Source organism: Pristis pectinata, chromosome 4, assembly GCF_009764475.1.
Source record: "Pristis pectinata isolate sPriPec2 chromosome 4, sPriPec2.1.pri, whole genome shotgun sequence".
Lineage (NCBI taxonomy): Eukaryota > Metazoa > Chordata > Chondrichthyes > Rhinopristiformes > Pristidae > Pristis > Pristis pectinata.
The window spans coordinates 48818665-48835002 of record NC_067408.1 but is presented as its reverse complement, the minus strand read 5'-3'; the positions used below and the strand labels follow the sequence as shown (position 1 = coordinate 48835002).

The following is a 16338-nucleotide window of genomic DNA, read 5'->3' as shown; positions in this document are numbered from 1 at the left end:
TTAAACTGCACATTACATATTATTTAGTTTACAGCTGGATGCAATAGTACTAGGAGATGGAGGAAATTTAAAAGGATTTCAACCAGGGCTGGAGAACTGCAATTAAGAAGCAAGATTAGCTAAACCAAACCCAGGCTAACACTTCTCTGGATTGAATTCAATTTGCCACTCTGTGCCTACTTAACTGGTCCATTGTCTTCTTGCAGCTTTTTAACTTCGTTCATCACAATAAGTTGCACTGGCAAAATCAAGTTCTATTCCAGATAAAGCCATTCCTCGATTTACAAATGGGATGTGTGCCTGGAAAGCATTTTATTAAGTAAGTTTGTAAATCGAAAAGGCTGGCAGAATGCATGATGAGTATTTGGGTTGTAAGGAATGATCCATTTCTCTTTGCAGAGAAGTCAAAGAAATATGAATTTAAGTAAATTAGAAATTAGAAAGGTCAAATAAAACAAAGTGTAGTATGAATCTGAAACTAATGTCTAAAATTATAAAGGAGGCAGAAACCCACATTACAATTAAAGGACACATGTCGACCACGAACAGCAACCTACAATGAGAACTAAAGGATCTCAGAAGTGGGATTAGCCCAGGTAACTCCTTCCTCAGTTGGTAAAGATGAAACAGCCCCCTTTCTATGCCATAAATTTCTATGTATTTTGAGTGGGAGAGGTTGCAATGCTCCATTTCCTCTGGGGGGGGAAAAAAAACTGGCTGCCCTTACCTGCTTTGACCCAGAGGAAAGTGTCAGTTCTTAGCTGACATCTGAAGTGGTCCAACAAACCATTCATTTAGACATGCTCAATAAATGTTGAGCCAACCAGTGATATTTGAATCTCTTAAAACAGAATCTTTTACTTGTTATATCTCACTCAATGTCTAGAAAATGGAATATAGTCACTTTAAAAAAAAATGCCAGCATCCAAACTGGAAAAGCAACTTTGATTCAGAAAAATAAGTTGAATTTATTTAGCACAGTTCACTTCTTCAGGGCATCCTGATGCACTTACAATTATAGTCACTGTGATGTGGTAGTGAATTAAACTCACTCAAGTTTGCAAGCAGATAATCTACTTTATAGTGTTGACTGATCAGTAAATACTGGCCTGGACACTGCGGCAGATCCCCTTTCTTCAAAGTATAATACAACTCTTTTACATGGGTTGGAGGAGCTTCAACTTAATATCTCTGCTAAAGGATCTTTTTTTTGCTTCAATACTTCCAATGGACTGCACTGGAGTAGCTGCCCAAGTTTTATGCTCAAAGTGCTGGAGTGGGATTTGGACCCACAACCTTCTGGTGCTATCATTAAACTGATGGCCTTCATTAGAAAAACAGAGGTGGAGAGCGAGGAACACATGTGCAGCTCTTAGGATTACACACTGTCTGATGAACATACCCAGTCCAATGATGCCCAGAGTTTCTCCACGGATCCGAGCTGCTCCAGCTGCCACCTCTCTGATCTGTTCAACACTTGATACTCTTGTCCCCTCTCGCAAGGCCTGATGAAGCCATGTTGACCGCCTGTAAAGGTTTAATATGTGACACAGCGCTGAGTCTGCTGTTTCCTCCACTGACGACGAGGGAATGTTACACACTGCAATCCCTGTCAAATAGAAAAAGTGTCTGTGATTCAACCATCACCACTAAATACCAGGTCTATTGAGTAATTTAAAAAAAAAAGTTAATTTGAACGAAACAAAATGGCAAATTAATCATTTTCAAATGCACTATTAAACACTTTACCCCACTCTCTAATGATACAATTTAAAAATCCTCATTGTGATCCAATTCCTTTGTTAACTTGCATCCATCTCTAACTTCTACTGCTACAATGCTCAGAATTCCTCAATTCAAGTTCACTGCACTTCCAATTTCTATGGTTCTCCCTTGGTTGCTAGTGATTCCATAGCTTGGTTGCATTCACTGCGAAGATTACACTATAGTCAAGTGAATAGGTACCAGCTTATCAGTTCAAGATTGGTCTGTTTCACTGCAATTTGCTCTCTAATTGCCCTGGGTTCTGATGTCCAAGCTTATTGGAGATGGGCACCTGAGGTGGGGAAGTGGGGGAAGATTCAAGCAGGAAGGAAAAAGGAGAAGATGCAAAGTAGTAGTCCCAACTTCTTTCTGTATACTTCTCCAAAAAAGACATCATAATACCTTGTAGAAATGTGTTATACTGTACAGAACACTGTTGGGTAAAACTCCCCTCACGCTCCTGACTTGTCCATTCTAAATGGAACAAAGACTTCGGGGTGTCAGTGACAAGCAATTCACTGAATACACAGTATTTGACATCACAATATTTATAATCGCTGGCCCAATTTAATTTCTGGTCATTGGTGATCCCCAGGACATTGATGATGGAGAATACAATGGTAGTGTCATTAAACAACAAGGCTAGGCGGTTGGCTCTTCCTTGTTCGATATGGTCATTCTGACATTTTCATGCATGAATATTACTTCGCACTTAACAGCGAATGCTTGAAAGTTGTCAATGAACACAGCAAGCATCAGTCAATGTACCCAGCTGAAGATAGAATATGGACAAAATTTTACATATTTTCTCATCTGTTGAGAATGTCCTCACAATTCTCTGCCAACTATTAGGGAGATCTGGAACTCAATGGGATAAAACAGGCGATGAAAGCCTCCAATTCATCATTTCAGAAACATGCCACAGAGCTCTCATGTGCTGCCCCAATGTGAAGGGAAAGTCTGTGCTTGAGGAGAAACTGTATTTAGTAGAAGCAGCCTACTTGCCTGCGATAATAAATTACAATAATCAAATGAACAGAAATCCTCAGATACACTAAACAGTACTACCTACTGTACAGAGCTCATTTATAGATAACAAGGTGCCCATACGATTACAAAAAGTGTCATTACATCAGCAGAATGATATAGTTCTGGGAAATAGACCTGATTCTCCATCAACTAGCAGCTCTCCAAAATAACGGACAGTCCAATCTCTTACCCAAATCAGCTGCAGATTTGATGTCAACGTTGTCATAACCACTGCCAATCCTGACAATAATTCGAAGTGCTTTGAATTTCTCAAGGTCTTCCCGTGTTAATGTAATAGTGTGGTACATTAGGGCACCCACTGCTTCATTCAGTACCTGTTTTAAAAGCAAACCTCATCAGCTTGATTATTTTCTTCACATACACAAGAGAGCACAGCATTTTTCCAGGTAAGAGTTCAATGATCAAGTCAGTCAATTTTCTGAGAAAAGTTATACAAGCAATGTTAACACAATAGAATGGGATTTTAAATTGTGCAATTTGAGTTAAACAACTTCTAAATAAAAGCCTTAAACCACATAGCAACACATCAAGGTCTCTCAGGGATAAGCACAATGAAAATGAACAATGTAAACTTTTTTTCTGCACTATCCTATCAAACATCTACAGCATATTATTCTGTATGGGTTAAATATGCTTTCTAAGACCCCTCCCCCCCAAAACAAGCACATCTCGGTCAGGTGTAAAACATGGCATACAATTTAGCTTCATTAATTTGAAAGTGCAACTCTGTCTCGGACCATTTCCATGCACCTAGAAAAGCATCAGCTCTTGGTGTATGAAATTCCAAGGTCATTTCCCCAGCAATTCCTTCAAAATGCACATGCTGCTCATCTGCAAGAGTTCTATTACCACAAAAAATATACTTTAATTCATAAAAATTCATGTATAAACATTACATTCAAGTTAACATTTTCAACATGTCACTCTAATCACTTAAATGTTAGCACAGCACCAGTTAGCATTTATATACAACCCTTGAGCAAGCAGTTCATGTTTTTTTTAAAAAAAAGAAACACAGGTTCCAGCCACTGTGCGCACTGGCAGGAGCATATTAAACCGTGGCCCTTTCCTGTTCAGTCTTTGTAATGCCTGCACATAGCTTGAGTGCATTCCTCAGCGAGTCTTAGATTTGCAGTATGGATGTTGGGAGCACTAAATCACCGATAAAACTTTGCACTGTACAACCAGCAAGTCTCAGGCAGGCCAGAGGGATTCTTTCACCAAGTTGATGATTCTCCAGCTGCAGTTAATATTTGTCACAATGCATCTCCTTGGAAACAGCCCGTAAAGCACAGAGTCCCATATTATACAGCTGTTTGGGATGAATCTTAGCAAATGCACTATCATCACTTCCCAGACCTTCCTGACAAAGACGCATTTGAGAAAGATGACCATCTCATTTCCAAGTGCAGCTGACACATGGACAGCATGGAGGTGTAGCCAATATTCCAACAGTACACACCAGATATGACAGGGAAGGCCCTTTTCAACACCAGCCAAGCAAGGTCTTGGCACTAGACTGAAAGTTCTGGTGATAATGCACTTTACCAACTGATTGATAATTTGTTCAGGAAACCAGAAAGAATCCACCATCTCCTTTCCCTGGTGTCATTTTTTTTTAAAATAAAAAGACTATTTGCCTGATTGACTTGTGATCAAAATAATTCTTCTGGAAAAAGTGATCTATGCAGGAGAAGTGATATGGCACAGTTCAACTAAAGAGATATGTATTGAGGCAGTATGACCAAATCCATCCTGTGACACTGTCAAACAGAACCTCAGTACGTAGTGACACTTGGTGCTTATACACCCAGGGTCCAAGCAGAGCTTGATACAGCCACAGAAAAGGGCAGCTGTAAGAATAAGGTTATAGGAATAAATGTTAGCTTTTCCGACTCCATATAAAATTGAAATTACGGAAAAATTTTAGGCTTTAATCCCTATCAGAAGGGCTTGATAGCAATAATTTATGATCTAATTATGAAAATACGTCCAGAGACATTTGACACGGTAGTGTAGCGGTTAGCGTAACACTATTACAGCGCCAGCAATCGGGGTTCGATTCCCGTTGCTGTCTGCAAGGAGTTTGTGTGTTCTCCCCTGTGTGTGTGGGTTTCCTCCAGGTGCTCCGGTTTCCTCCCACATTCTAAAGACGTACGGGTAGGTTAATTTGGGGGTTTAAAATGGGCGGCACGGACTCATTGGGCTGGAAGGGCCTGTTACCACGCTGTAAATAAAAAAATTAAAATTAAGAATGAATGGGAAAGAGGACTCCAGATACTTTTACCCACAGAGATAAGGAAGAAAATTCTTCAATTAGTTAATACATCTTCAATGTGTGCCAGACACTCTTTGATACAATTTAAGGTGGTTCACAGGACCCATATGTCTAAGGATAAGCTAGCCCGTTTTTTTATCACCATATAAATCCTATATGTGACAGATGTAAGTTGAAGGTGGCTTCCCTGACATATATGTTTTGATTCTGCCCTCTTTTGGAAAAATATTGGAAAGAATTTTTAACATTAATTCAACTGTATTGAATATTGATTTACAACCTCACCCAGTCACTACAATTTTTGGGCTAACAATGATGGAATCTGGCCACTTATCTGCTGCTGCTTGTTGTATGATTGCCTTTGTTACATTAATGGCCAAGCGATCCATTTTGTTTAAATGGAAGGATCCAATACCTCCCACTACTTTTCAATGGTTTTCTCAAACTATATCATGTTTAAACTTAGAAAAAATTAGGAGTGGCACTGTTGATTCTTCGCTTAAATTTGAGGAAGTTTGGAGACTATTCATTTAATATTTTCATATGATATAGATCGCTTTTTAATAATCTTTGAACTCAGGAGCGGAGTTGACGACATAATAATGCTCTTTGTTCATCGAGAAGTATCAGTCCAGTTTTTCTTCTTTTGAAATTTTTTTTTAAAGTTTGTTTCGATTTATTACTTATAATTTTTTCCCCCGATTTGGGGGTTCTTTTTTTAATACAATAGATCTTTTTCTTTCCCTTCTTGATTTTTTTTGTAATATACTCACTTACTAAGAGACCATGGGGCCTAGAATATATAATCATAAAGAATAAAAAAATGTCATGATTGTCCTCCTGATCTCTTTGTATCACTTGCATAATCACTGATGTTATATGTATTAATCTGTATTAATTTGAAAATTAATAAAGATTGAAGAAAGAAAGAAATGTTAATAACATTTCACCCATCCTTTTCCTGGAGCTTTGCATGTGGAGGTTCTGAGCTTCAGATAAACTGGAGACTATAGGGGCTATAGGCCATAGTTGCTCTTTACCAGACCTATATACCTCACCCAGTTCTTAATGCATGCCCTGGTTCTTCCAAACCACATTCCCAGCATTTTCAGGCAATAGGACCTGATAGTGAAGGTTGAGCTAGCTGCCAAATAACATTGTCTTGGCTCAACTACATTTCAGTCTGGCCCCCCCCAAGACCAGTTCAAACTGGTTATAGTTGTGCATCAATCTGTGCAAAGACAGCGAGACCCAGTGGATGAAAGTGAAGATACTCACTTACAGGGAGACTTTGACCAGCATGCCTCTCTGCCTGAATAACCACGCCTTTTAAACCCATTCTTTCCTGATGGACTGAGCAGAAAGATCTATGAAACACAAACATTCCTACTTTTGTTTCCAGTGCTGATCTCTGATAACTTTATCCAATACTTCACACTAGTGGTGTGCAGCTAAAATACTCAAACAACTTGCTTTCAAATGGATTGAACCCTATTGCCCCAACCTGGCTATGAAAATTACTCCAGCTCCTTTTCTAAAACCATTATGGTAACCTATCTAGTTTTCATGGAACTGGATATATCAATTATGCTTTTATTCCTCCCCTACTTCCCCCCAGTATGATGACTGTATTGGTGCTACTTTCTGTGCCTATATGGAAATAAAACATCTCTTCTTTGCTGCCAATTGTCACACTACCCTCACTTTCACACACTCCATCTCAGACTCCCCTTTCCATGGACTCCATTCCACTTTCTCCAACTCCAACATAACTGTTCTGATGATGACAACTTCCAACGCTTCTAGAATATCTTTTCTCCTTATCCATGGTTTTCCCTACTTTCATTCCCTCTCCTCACACCCACAGTAAGAATGTGGTTCCCCTTATACTCGCCTTCTATCTCAGTTTCCAAGGTTACTGACCTTGAAAAATTTTATCTTTCTCTCCACAGATGTTGCCTGACTTATGGCATACTTCCAGGATTTTCCATTCTTATTCCAGATTTCCAGCCTCTGGCACTTTTGGCTTTTTGAAACAAACTACTGCCATGTTTATTAAATTTTCTGTACTAATCCAAACCCTTGAGCTGTGTCTGGTTACACAAATACAAGATGAACAGTCACATCCAATAATTAATTTTTGGACATTAAGCCTAATTATAATCTGTTAGAGAAAACTGTTCCTGTTCAGTGCAGCTGTACGAAAACGTCAGCTTTTAAAATACGCCAACTTCACTAGATGCTCAAAGCTGACAGAAATGTACTTAATTATAAGAGGTTAATATCAAAAATCCAACTTTTAACAGTAAAGATTGTTTTTAAAATAGGCAGTTTACAATACTGGTTATGGTAACAAACGTTGACAGAGGAAAGCCAAAACTGGAGTTGGAATCCAGTCAATACTCATTTTGTATTATTGCAAAATAATCCAGATGCAGGGAGTACAAAATAAAAACTATACTGGAATGTTAAGCCAGGCAACATTTGTGGAGATGCATAAATGACATTTCAGACTGATGACTTACTAGAAATGATCATGGTTCACTGGCATGAAGCACGGGCCCTGTTATCTTAGAATGCTAAATGGCTGCTTGTTTGGTACATCTTTGAATCTTTGGTCCTTACAAACTATCACCTTGTCTCAAGCCTCCTGTTCCTCTCCAAAAATTTGTACCAGGAGATCTCTACTGGAACAGTATGTAGGGCTCATCAAATATATCCTATGTTGCTGTGGCCATTATGCACCATTTTCCTCAATATTTTCAGCCCTTGTGAAGGTTGAACATACTATTCTCTTCTAACATAGATCTTTCATCAATGTATCCATTTGTGCCCTCCTTTGTTGGTGCAAGTTTTATTTATCTAATCTTAGCTAGCAAATCACTTGCAATGATCTATTTTCCCCATCTTTGCCTCCTTACCTCTGGAGTCTCCAAGAGGATCTTTTGCTCCCTCCCATTTCATATCTACATGCTTATTCTCAGTGCGATCATCCAAAAACACTTGACCAGATTTCCACAAGTAAGCTGGGAATATCTAGCTTTATCTCAGCACTAACTCTTGTGACTCCTTCAATGAATTTAATGTTGCATGTCTGGCAACGAACATTGGATGAACGGAAACTCTGGTTGCTGTTATTACCATCTGGACCTCTGCCAATAATGACAGCTGTTTGTAGTCATGTTTTTACTGCATCTCCCTTCTCCTTCCAAGAAAGTACTGTCGAAAGAAAAACTCTTACTAACAAGCTTATTTATATTTCACCAAGTGCCCATTCATTGACTTTACCAATGAGCATCCACTGACAAAGAATAAAGGCAGGTTATGTAATAAAAAGTATCACAACCAAACCAATATTGTCCTCATCCAATATTTATGTAGTATGCTCAGCAGCAGGGACCATTAATAGCAAATAAAGAGCATTAAATTCCTTCTCCCTCCAAATTCTGACAACCACCTAAGCACAACAGAGAATACAATGACGTTTTATTCCTTCACATCAGTTTAGTGGATACTTAGCCTTGTAACACCTGCCAGTCAGCCAACATGGACCCTTGCTTCTAATGCTTCAAAGCATCATTTGAGATGGTTGCTCAAAAGAAATAGTTTGCTGGGATGCAATGTGTCTCGGGATTCTCTCTCTCCTGGAAGACACACCACAACTCCCAGCAGCAGTGGCATGGAAATACTCAGCTGTATTGCATTGGAGTTTATCCTATATCAATTAATATACCACCATATTCTAAAAAGCTCATTCTTGATAAACCCCCTCAAGAGGAATGTACATAAAAACATGCAATACCAAATACATGTTTCACAGAGCCTCCCTCTGGACCTCATTAATACTTCTTTATATAATATGATCCCCAATTACAGGGAAACATCTGTATTTCTATTGTTCAGTTTTGTAAACATTCTCAATGCTTGTGGCTTTAATTAGACAAGCAGTTTATTCTGCAACCTGGAGCACGAGGGAGTAAATGAACAGGAAGTGAGCCATCTAATGATTATCAGAATGTTCCTACCTTCTCGTGTATCTCCTGAGTAGACTGTGCATCACAGAAGGCCACTGTTGCAACATCTTTCAGGACTGGCATCTCCACAGTGCAATCCCGGCCATCCAAAAGCGCCACTAATGGGCGTGGGTGCATTGGGCCATTTAAAATGGGAGGACGAATGCCTAGAAATAAAATGAAACAGACAATGAATACGGCAATCCACAAGAATAGATGACTTACTGGCCAGAAGCTTGACTCAATACTACCATTTATAGCTCAAGAGTCACAGAGATGCAAGAGATCAAATCACAATCCAGAAGTTTTGATAAACAATCCTGCGTGACACTCAAGAATCAAAAGTCCCCTGAAGTGCAATATCCCGACCGACTCATGGGAATCTCTGTACAATGACCACCCAAAAGTAGAGAGAGAGCTTTTGGGATGGTATTAAGAACCAATGCCATGGATTGGGAATACAAAGAAGCCCTGCATAAGCAACTGAAGGAGCACATCTGCTCAAACTACCCACCACCCACCCATTCAGCCACCTCCCACTCAATCTCTATGAGAGTCTCTGGTTCCCACATTGGTTGCATTAGCCACCTCAGAACTCCCAAAATTTGAGGGATTACCTTAGGAGAAAGATTGCTGAGGGAATGATGCACTGCTGGAGGTTCAATTGTTTGGATGAGATGTTAAAAAGCAGCACATCTTTCCTCTTTTATGGACACAAGGTCACTTGGTGCTATTTGGAGAGAAAGGCCATTCTCCCCAGTAATCAAGCTAATTTATCTCTCAACCAGCACTATTAAAACAGATGATATGATTACCTCATTCCTGGTAATAAAACCTTGCTATGCAATAAAACTTACTACAGCACATCTTTTATCAGTGACTTTAATACAAAACCAAATTGGCTGCAAGGGACTTTGGAAGATCAAGGTAGGAAGAAAGTGGCATATAAATGCATGTTTTTCTTATAATATTTTAATGTTTAGTACCTACTTTGGTTTTAAGAAAAAATGTTTCCCCTCAAACTAGTCCCACCACAACCATTGATGTCAAAACAGTATCCATTGTGCTTGTTTTATGGTTTAAAACGCTCTTTCCAAAAACAATGCAAGTTTGTAAAGACAGCACATACAATTTGGTGTTTTCAAAAATCAACTGGACACCATTTTACATGGAATTAATTAGTTCCCATTAAAGATGCTGGACTGTCCTCCCTGAAAGAAATGCATCTAAAGCTGGATGCACTATTCCAGGTGAATTTGATTTGCCATTTACCGGCTCTGATGCCAAGTGTCTGTTTCTCAACAAGAGCTCTCATCTCAGAACATCCTTCAAGGCTTCCTACTGGCAGGTCAAGATCATTAATACTGCAAGCAAAGGAATTAAGAAGGATTCCCAAAAGCATCCACTACCCAAATTATCTGTTATCCCCAACTGGATATTTTGCATCAATGTTTTGACCCTTTGAGCAAAGAAATTCAATTAGGAAAGCGAAAGCAAAAGCTTCCTAACAAACCATATGTTTCTTCATTCATTAGTTGTTCCATGAAGCAAGACGCCAACTGTTATGTTATTGGCAGGGCTGCACAAAAGGCAAACGTAGTGAGGAAATTCCCAGTATTGCACAAAGAGCCAAAAGACCATTACTATGCATTTAAAAATAGTAAACAAGTGGGATACTTTACACAGTACTCCTGATATGTTACACTTCTGAGCCAATCCCAGTAGTTTTCAGCAAATGATAGTATTCAAAGTAGCTGCTAAAATATTTCATAACATTACAACCAATCATTTAGCTCCAAGTGTGCCCATACACTTCAGCCTGGGACACACTAATGGATATCACCACCTCACACCCAAGGACCATGTCCAGAGTTCTAAAAAATTTGTATCTGCACTTAAAGGAAAACAACTTTATCAATTCAGTGCACTTTGTTTTGAAAACCATAGCACAAAAATAAACTAAAAGATCAAAAAGCATGACAAATTGATACCCTTAAACGGATGGGTGCTGCTACACTAATCTGTCGACTTGAATATCCAAATGCTAAATGCCAGGGCATCAAAAGGTTAAAATGAGGGCCAGCAAATAGAAATGGCTTGTTTCCCATTGAACTGTGATGATAAAATGAAAGCAACAAACAAACAATCTGCTGGACGGTACTGGAGGTGGTTTGGAACAGGGACTGCTCCCACCACCATTTTGGCAACTTTTGATTCTCTGGCCCCTACTGCCTCATCTACACTATGGATGCAGAGTCTTTATATGTCGCCATTCCCCATCAGGAAGGCCTTAAAGCCCTCCTCTTCTTTCCACAAAAAAGATCCAATCTGTTTCCCTCCATCAACACTCTCATCCACCTGGCTGAACTCGTTCTTACCCTGAACAACACCCCTTTTGACTCATCTCATTTCCGAGACTCGAGCAGATTGTTGCTCCAGATTCCAGCATCTGCAGTCTCTCGCGTCTCCATGATAAAATTAAAGATCTGCTAGATTAGGTACAAAAAAAATTCTATGCAGAAGGGACATTACCTTTATATCAGAGATGGAACATTTAGGTGCAAAATGGAGTTAAGGTTCCTATTATCCACGATCTAACTCAACATCAACCAAACTCGAGAGGATGAAGTTCACATGTAACAGGACGTGCTGCATTTCCCTATCAAAATGATGCTTCGCCAAGATCCATTGGATCAGCAGCAGTTTCACTCAGGTCAAAGTATCACATCTGGCTTCAGAATAGTTCCTAAATTGCCCCATCTCAGCTCTGGTCTCTCATCTTTTCACCATTTTAAAATATCAGGATTTTGGAGCACAGGAGACTATCCAACTTGCTTAGGCTCTAATAATAAGCCATCCAGTTATCAACACTCCCTTGTCTCCCGTCTCCACCCTCCCCCCCACAAGGCCTGTAAACACTTGTTTCAATTGCTTACCCCAAGCGCCTTTAAAAGTTGCTACTGAATCTGCTTCAACTACTCTTTCACACAGTCCATTTCAGATAATAACTTGCTCCCTAAAAAAAAGTGATTACCTCAATGTCAAAACAACTGGAATGACTGCCAATAGTGGATGAAGAGAGAGTTAGCCACTCCCCTTTAAGTGCAGTCCTGCCTTCAAGTTAGCTTCAGTATTGCTAGCAACCACTGAAATTGCACCCTTGGAGGGAAGGAGGGAAGGAGGGAAGGAGGGAAGGAGGGAAGGAGGGAAGGAGGGAAGGAGGGAAGGAGGGAAGGAGGGAAGGAGGGAAGGAGGGAAGGAGGGAAGGAGGGAAGGAGGGAAGGAGGGAAGGAGGGAAGTCACATTCATGATTCCAGCACACGTTTTCCAAGATAATAAAAAAAACTTCTTTCACCCTTGTGTATTAGCAACTATATCTTTATTGATACCAATCTTGCTCCTTCAAACTACTTACTTGGTAATTTCCAGCTATAAAAGCTGATATTTTCCCTGCTGATAATTTTGCATTCTTAGGTTGCCTACTTTAGTATTTTAATCCTCATACATTTTTTGTTCATCTTATATGGTCTTGCTACTCCCACTTTCTTAAAACACATGGCCCTCTCTGATTATTTCCTGGTATTGCTCTCCATCACATTCTCCTTCCCAACCCTACCCTCTGTTGGTCCAATTAACTCATTTTCAAAATATTAATTGCTTAACCTTGTAACTCCATTCACTACAATATTCCTGCAGCTACTGATCTGCTCAGCAAAATCCTTCCCGTAATTTCTGATCAGGTCTTCTTTTAAGCCATCACTTTCATTCATAAGCTGCCATCTCAAGGGACAAAGGCTTGAATGGCTATGGCAAATGTTTAGATATTCACTGTTATACCTGGCTGGACCATATTAGGTGCTGTTGGATCTGGATCTCAATTGCAAAGCTAATAAAGACTGCAAGCTGTTGTCTTAAACCTCTCTACTCAGTGTTTACCACCCTTGTTTTCCAAAGAATGCACTGAGCTCAAGAACTTGGCCTCAACTGGAGTCTACTACCATTGCCCTTCCAGGCATCTAATGCACCTCCTAACCTTATTCCCAAATTCTTCCATTTCTTTCTTTTCTCTTATGCCCCCTGAATAAAACAGACATTTAAAGTACTCAGCAAATCAGGCAGCATCCATGCAAAAATGACAGTCACAGAACACCACCATTCAGTCAGATTCATCTATCCAGCATTTGGTGCATGGTCCTGACCATCGCTGCTCCTCAAAAACACATCTAAGTAGTACTTAAACGTGATGAGGATTTCTGCTTTTACCACCCTTTCGCAAGCTCCAGCAACTTTTCTTCTTCATCTCCCCTTTCTTTTTACCAATGTTTTAAATGTACATCCCTGGTTTTTGGCTCTTTTAAGAGAAGCAGCTCCTTCCTATTTACTCTATTTCACCCTCAGTGTTTATACACCTCAATTAATGTCTTCCCTCAGCCTCATCTGTTCCAAAGCAAACAACTCTAGATTATCCAGTCTTTCCTCATCTACATTTTTTTTCAAATCACTGGCAACATACCCATAAATTTCCTCTGCATCTTGCACAGTGCAATCGTATTTTTCCCGTAATTTGGTACGCAGAACTCTCAAGCTCCGGTTTGATTTCTCCTTCCACAATCACTGTCCAATCTGCTGAGTGTTTCCAACGTAATTTCACTACCTTAGTTTATGCAGATAAATAATCTTCTCTCAAAACTGAGAAAAGCCAGAAATGTAGAGAAAGGATGGGTTGGAGGTGATGGTGGGATAAGGGTGAGAGGATGGCCAGTAGGAACACAGAAAATCAAAAAGGGAAGATCTGTGATAGGGTCCCCAGCAGCCACCTGTTGGTCACTCATGGCTGGTTGAAATAAGGAATCACAATGTGCTTCCTGAGAGTTAAAGTCATGTGAACTCCTGATTATCTGCCCCTTGTTACAGAGAAATTGGATGTTCCTACATCAAGGAGATCCTGCACAAATGCCCTTGCAGTCCATATCGTCGTCATCGCGGCTATCCCTCGAGGTCGAGGATGGTCTTCGTTCCGTAGATCTATTTATGGGCTCTCAAGTGGCTTACGAGTCCAATCTTGGCTCAAAGTTCTTCCACATTCAGGACAGGTAGTTCCAGATGGCAGATCGGCCTTTGGTTATTGCTGCCTCTTTCCATTTTCTTCTAATTCTGCACATCTGTTGGCTTCGGAAGTTGCTGTTCCTTCTTGGATAATGGTTTGCCAGAGTTTCCTGTCCTTGGCATTGGTTTCCCAATTGTTGATGTCAGCACTAGAGTATTAATACCTTATTAGCACATGGCTTATTCTAACTCCCCTCGCAACATGAGAAAGCCTTTATTAACAAAGCTTTATGCCTACACTCTACCAAGGAGGAAATGAATTCCTCTTTTCTGGAGTTGGGAGGCTTTCGCTCCATTCCACACTTCCTCCACCCCCAAAATGCAGCAATTGGCTGCAAAATTTGTTAAATCAAAGCCACACCATAAACAGACACATGATTCATGAATAAAATGCAAGCAAATCAACATCATTAGTGCCAAGAAAGTGGTGTTTAATTAGGGCAAGTAAACTGAAAACCAAAATGGCATTAAATTCTTCTACACGTGGAAAGAATGAATTTTTATTAAGTTTGTGCAAATCACTAGATGCAATATGCTCCAGTTGTTGTCAAGTGAATCTACCGATAAACTGTGTGCATAGAATAAAAGCAAATACAAATGAAACAAACTGTCAAGTCTGTGAAGTAACTTCCAATATGAATTGAAGAAGCTTTTTTTCCCAACCCACACCACAGAATGCTGAGAAAATAACAGATAGGCCTGAGCACCAATTTCCACCCACCCACCCACCCCGTGCCATATTTCACCTGAGGCAGAGTTTCATAAATTATTACCAGCTGTGTCATTTGTACCTTGCAATAGAAACAAAAAGGATTTGGGTGTGATTGATGGAAACACATGGAAGCAATGAAGAGTCTGAATCTCTCACTTAGTTGCCATTATATAGTATGATTGCCGTTTCTCAAACAGCTGCATGGTTTCTTCACACCCTCCCACCACCCCATTGATTCCAAGGCTGCTACAGTTCAGATGTGCTAAAGGAGATTCTGTTATCGGCAGCAATTAATCCCACACCACTCCCAATACCACTGCATAAATCAACCTTTCCACCTTTTATACCAGTGCAGAGCAATAGCCTCGCTCTCAGAATGATTAAATATAGCAATATTATTAAAGAGCCTACTGGACCAAGTTTATGGTAATTGCAGCAAGGAACAAATTTCTCACCAATCTTGGGTGATTTGTTATTGCATTAAATTGATTTCTGAGGTTTGGTTATGTTTTCAGAATATCTGACACTCTATCAACCACTGAGCTGCTGTTTCTCAGCTATGATTTTGCAACTAGCTTAAGCTATCACATTCAATAAATTTGATCATTTGAGGTCTAGCACAAATTTTTGAAAAGGGACCGGATTGGCAATTCATTAACTGCCAATCCCAGATGACAAATTCAGAAGCACATTGTATCTTCCTCCTCTGCATCCACACAAAGGGTGACAGTGTGGACAAAGTTCAATGGGGTGGGGGGGGTGGGGGAGGAGAAGGAATAACAAGAAAGAAAACAGAATATTTATTCAATGGTGCAAGGCTGGGTAATGTAGAGGAACAAAGAGATTTAGGTGTCTGCATGAACAAATCACTAATTTTGACAGTGATGCTTCAGTTATTAAGCCTTGGTTAGATGCCACCTGGAGTAATACATTCAGTTTTGCACACCTCAGGAAACTGGAGGATGTGTGGATTAAATTCACCAGAACGACAGCTGGGGTTAAAATACTGAGGCAGTTAACAGAAATCTGATAATATTCTCATGAGATTAAGGTTGTTCTAATGAGGAACTTAAAATAATTAAGGGATACAATAAGATAGAAATGTAGAAATGATTTTATTGGACTGTCGTCATGGTTGACATTTCCCTGAGCTACTTAAGAGTCGAGACAGGAAGCAACTGTACTCACACAAAAAGGTCTCGAAAATCCACAATACTCCTTAAAGTGGCTCTGGATGTAGTCAAATCAAAGTGTCAAGAACAATTGCTTAATTTGTTGGGTAAGGGCATCAAGTAATAAGAACTGGTAGGCAAATGGAACAGCATTAATAAGCAGCCACCAGTTTGAATAGGCCCAAAAAGCCAAGTGGTCTTGTTTGATGTCTGGCTTCTGTACCGACTCAGTCCCTTCTGCTT

The 16338-nt window shown here is 39.8% G+C and overlaps 1 protein-coding gene across 3 annotated transcripts in view; it reads right to left on the bottom strand.

The window, feature by feature from the left end:
* Positions 1–16338, bottom strand: part of LOC127569461 (C-terminal-binding protein 1-like) — a 64459-nt gene that overhangs the window by 12818 nt on the left and 35303 nt on the right. For all 3 annotated transcript variants that reach the window (XM_052014139.1, XM_052014138.1, XM_052014137.1), the window contains 3 exons: positions 9118–9272; positions 2984–3128; positions 1403–1609 (listed from right to left, as the gene is read on the bottom strand). In XM_052014139.1, the coding sequence (XP_051870099.1) occupies positions 1403–1609; positions 2984–3128; positions 9118–9243 (478 nt within the window). In that variant the 5' untranslated portion in view covers positions 9244–9272. The remainder of the gene's footprint in view (positions 1–1402; positions 1610–2983; positions 3129–9117; positions 9273–16338) is intronic.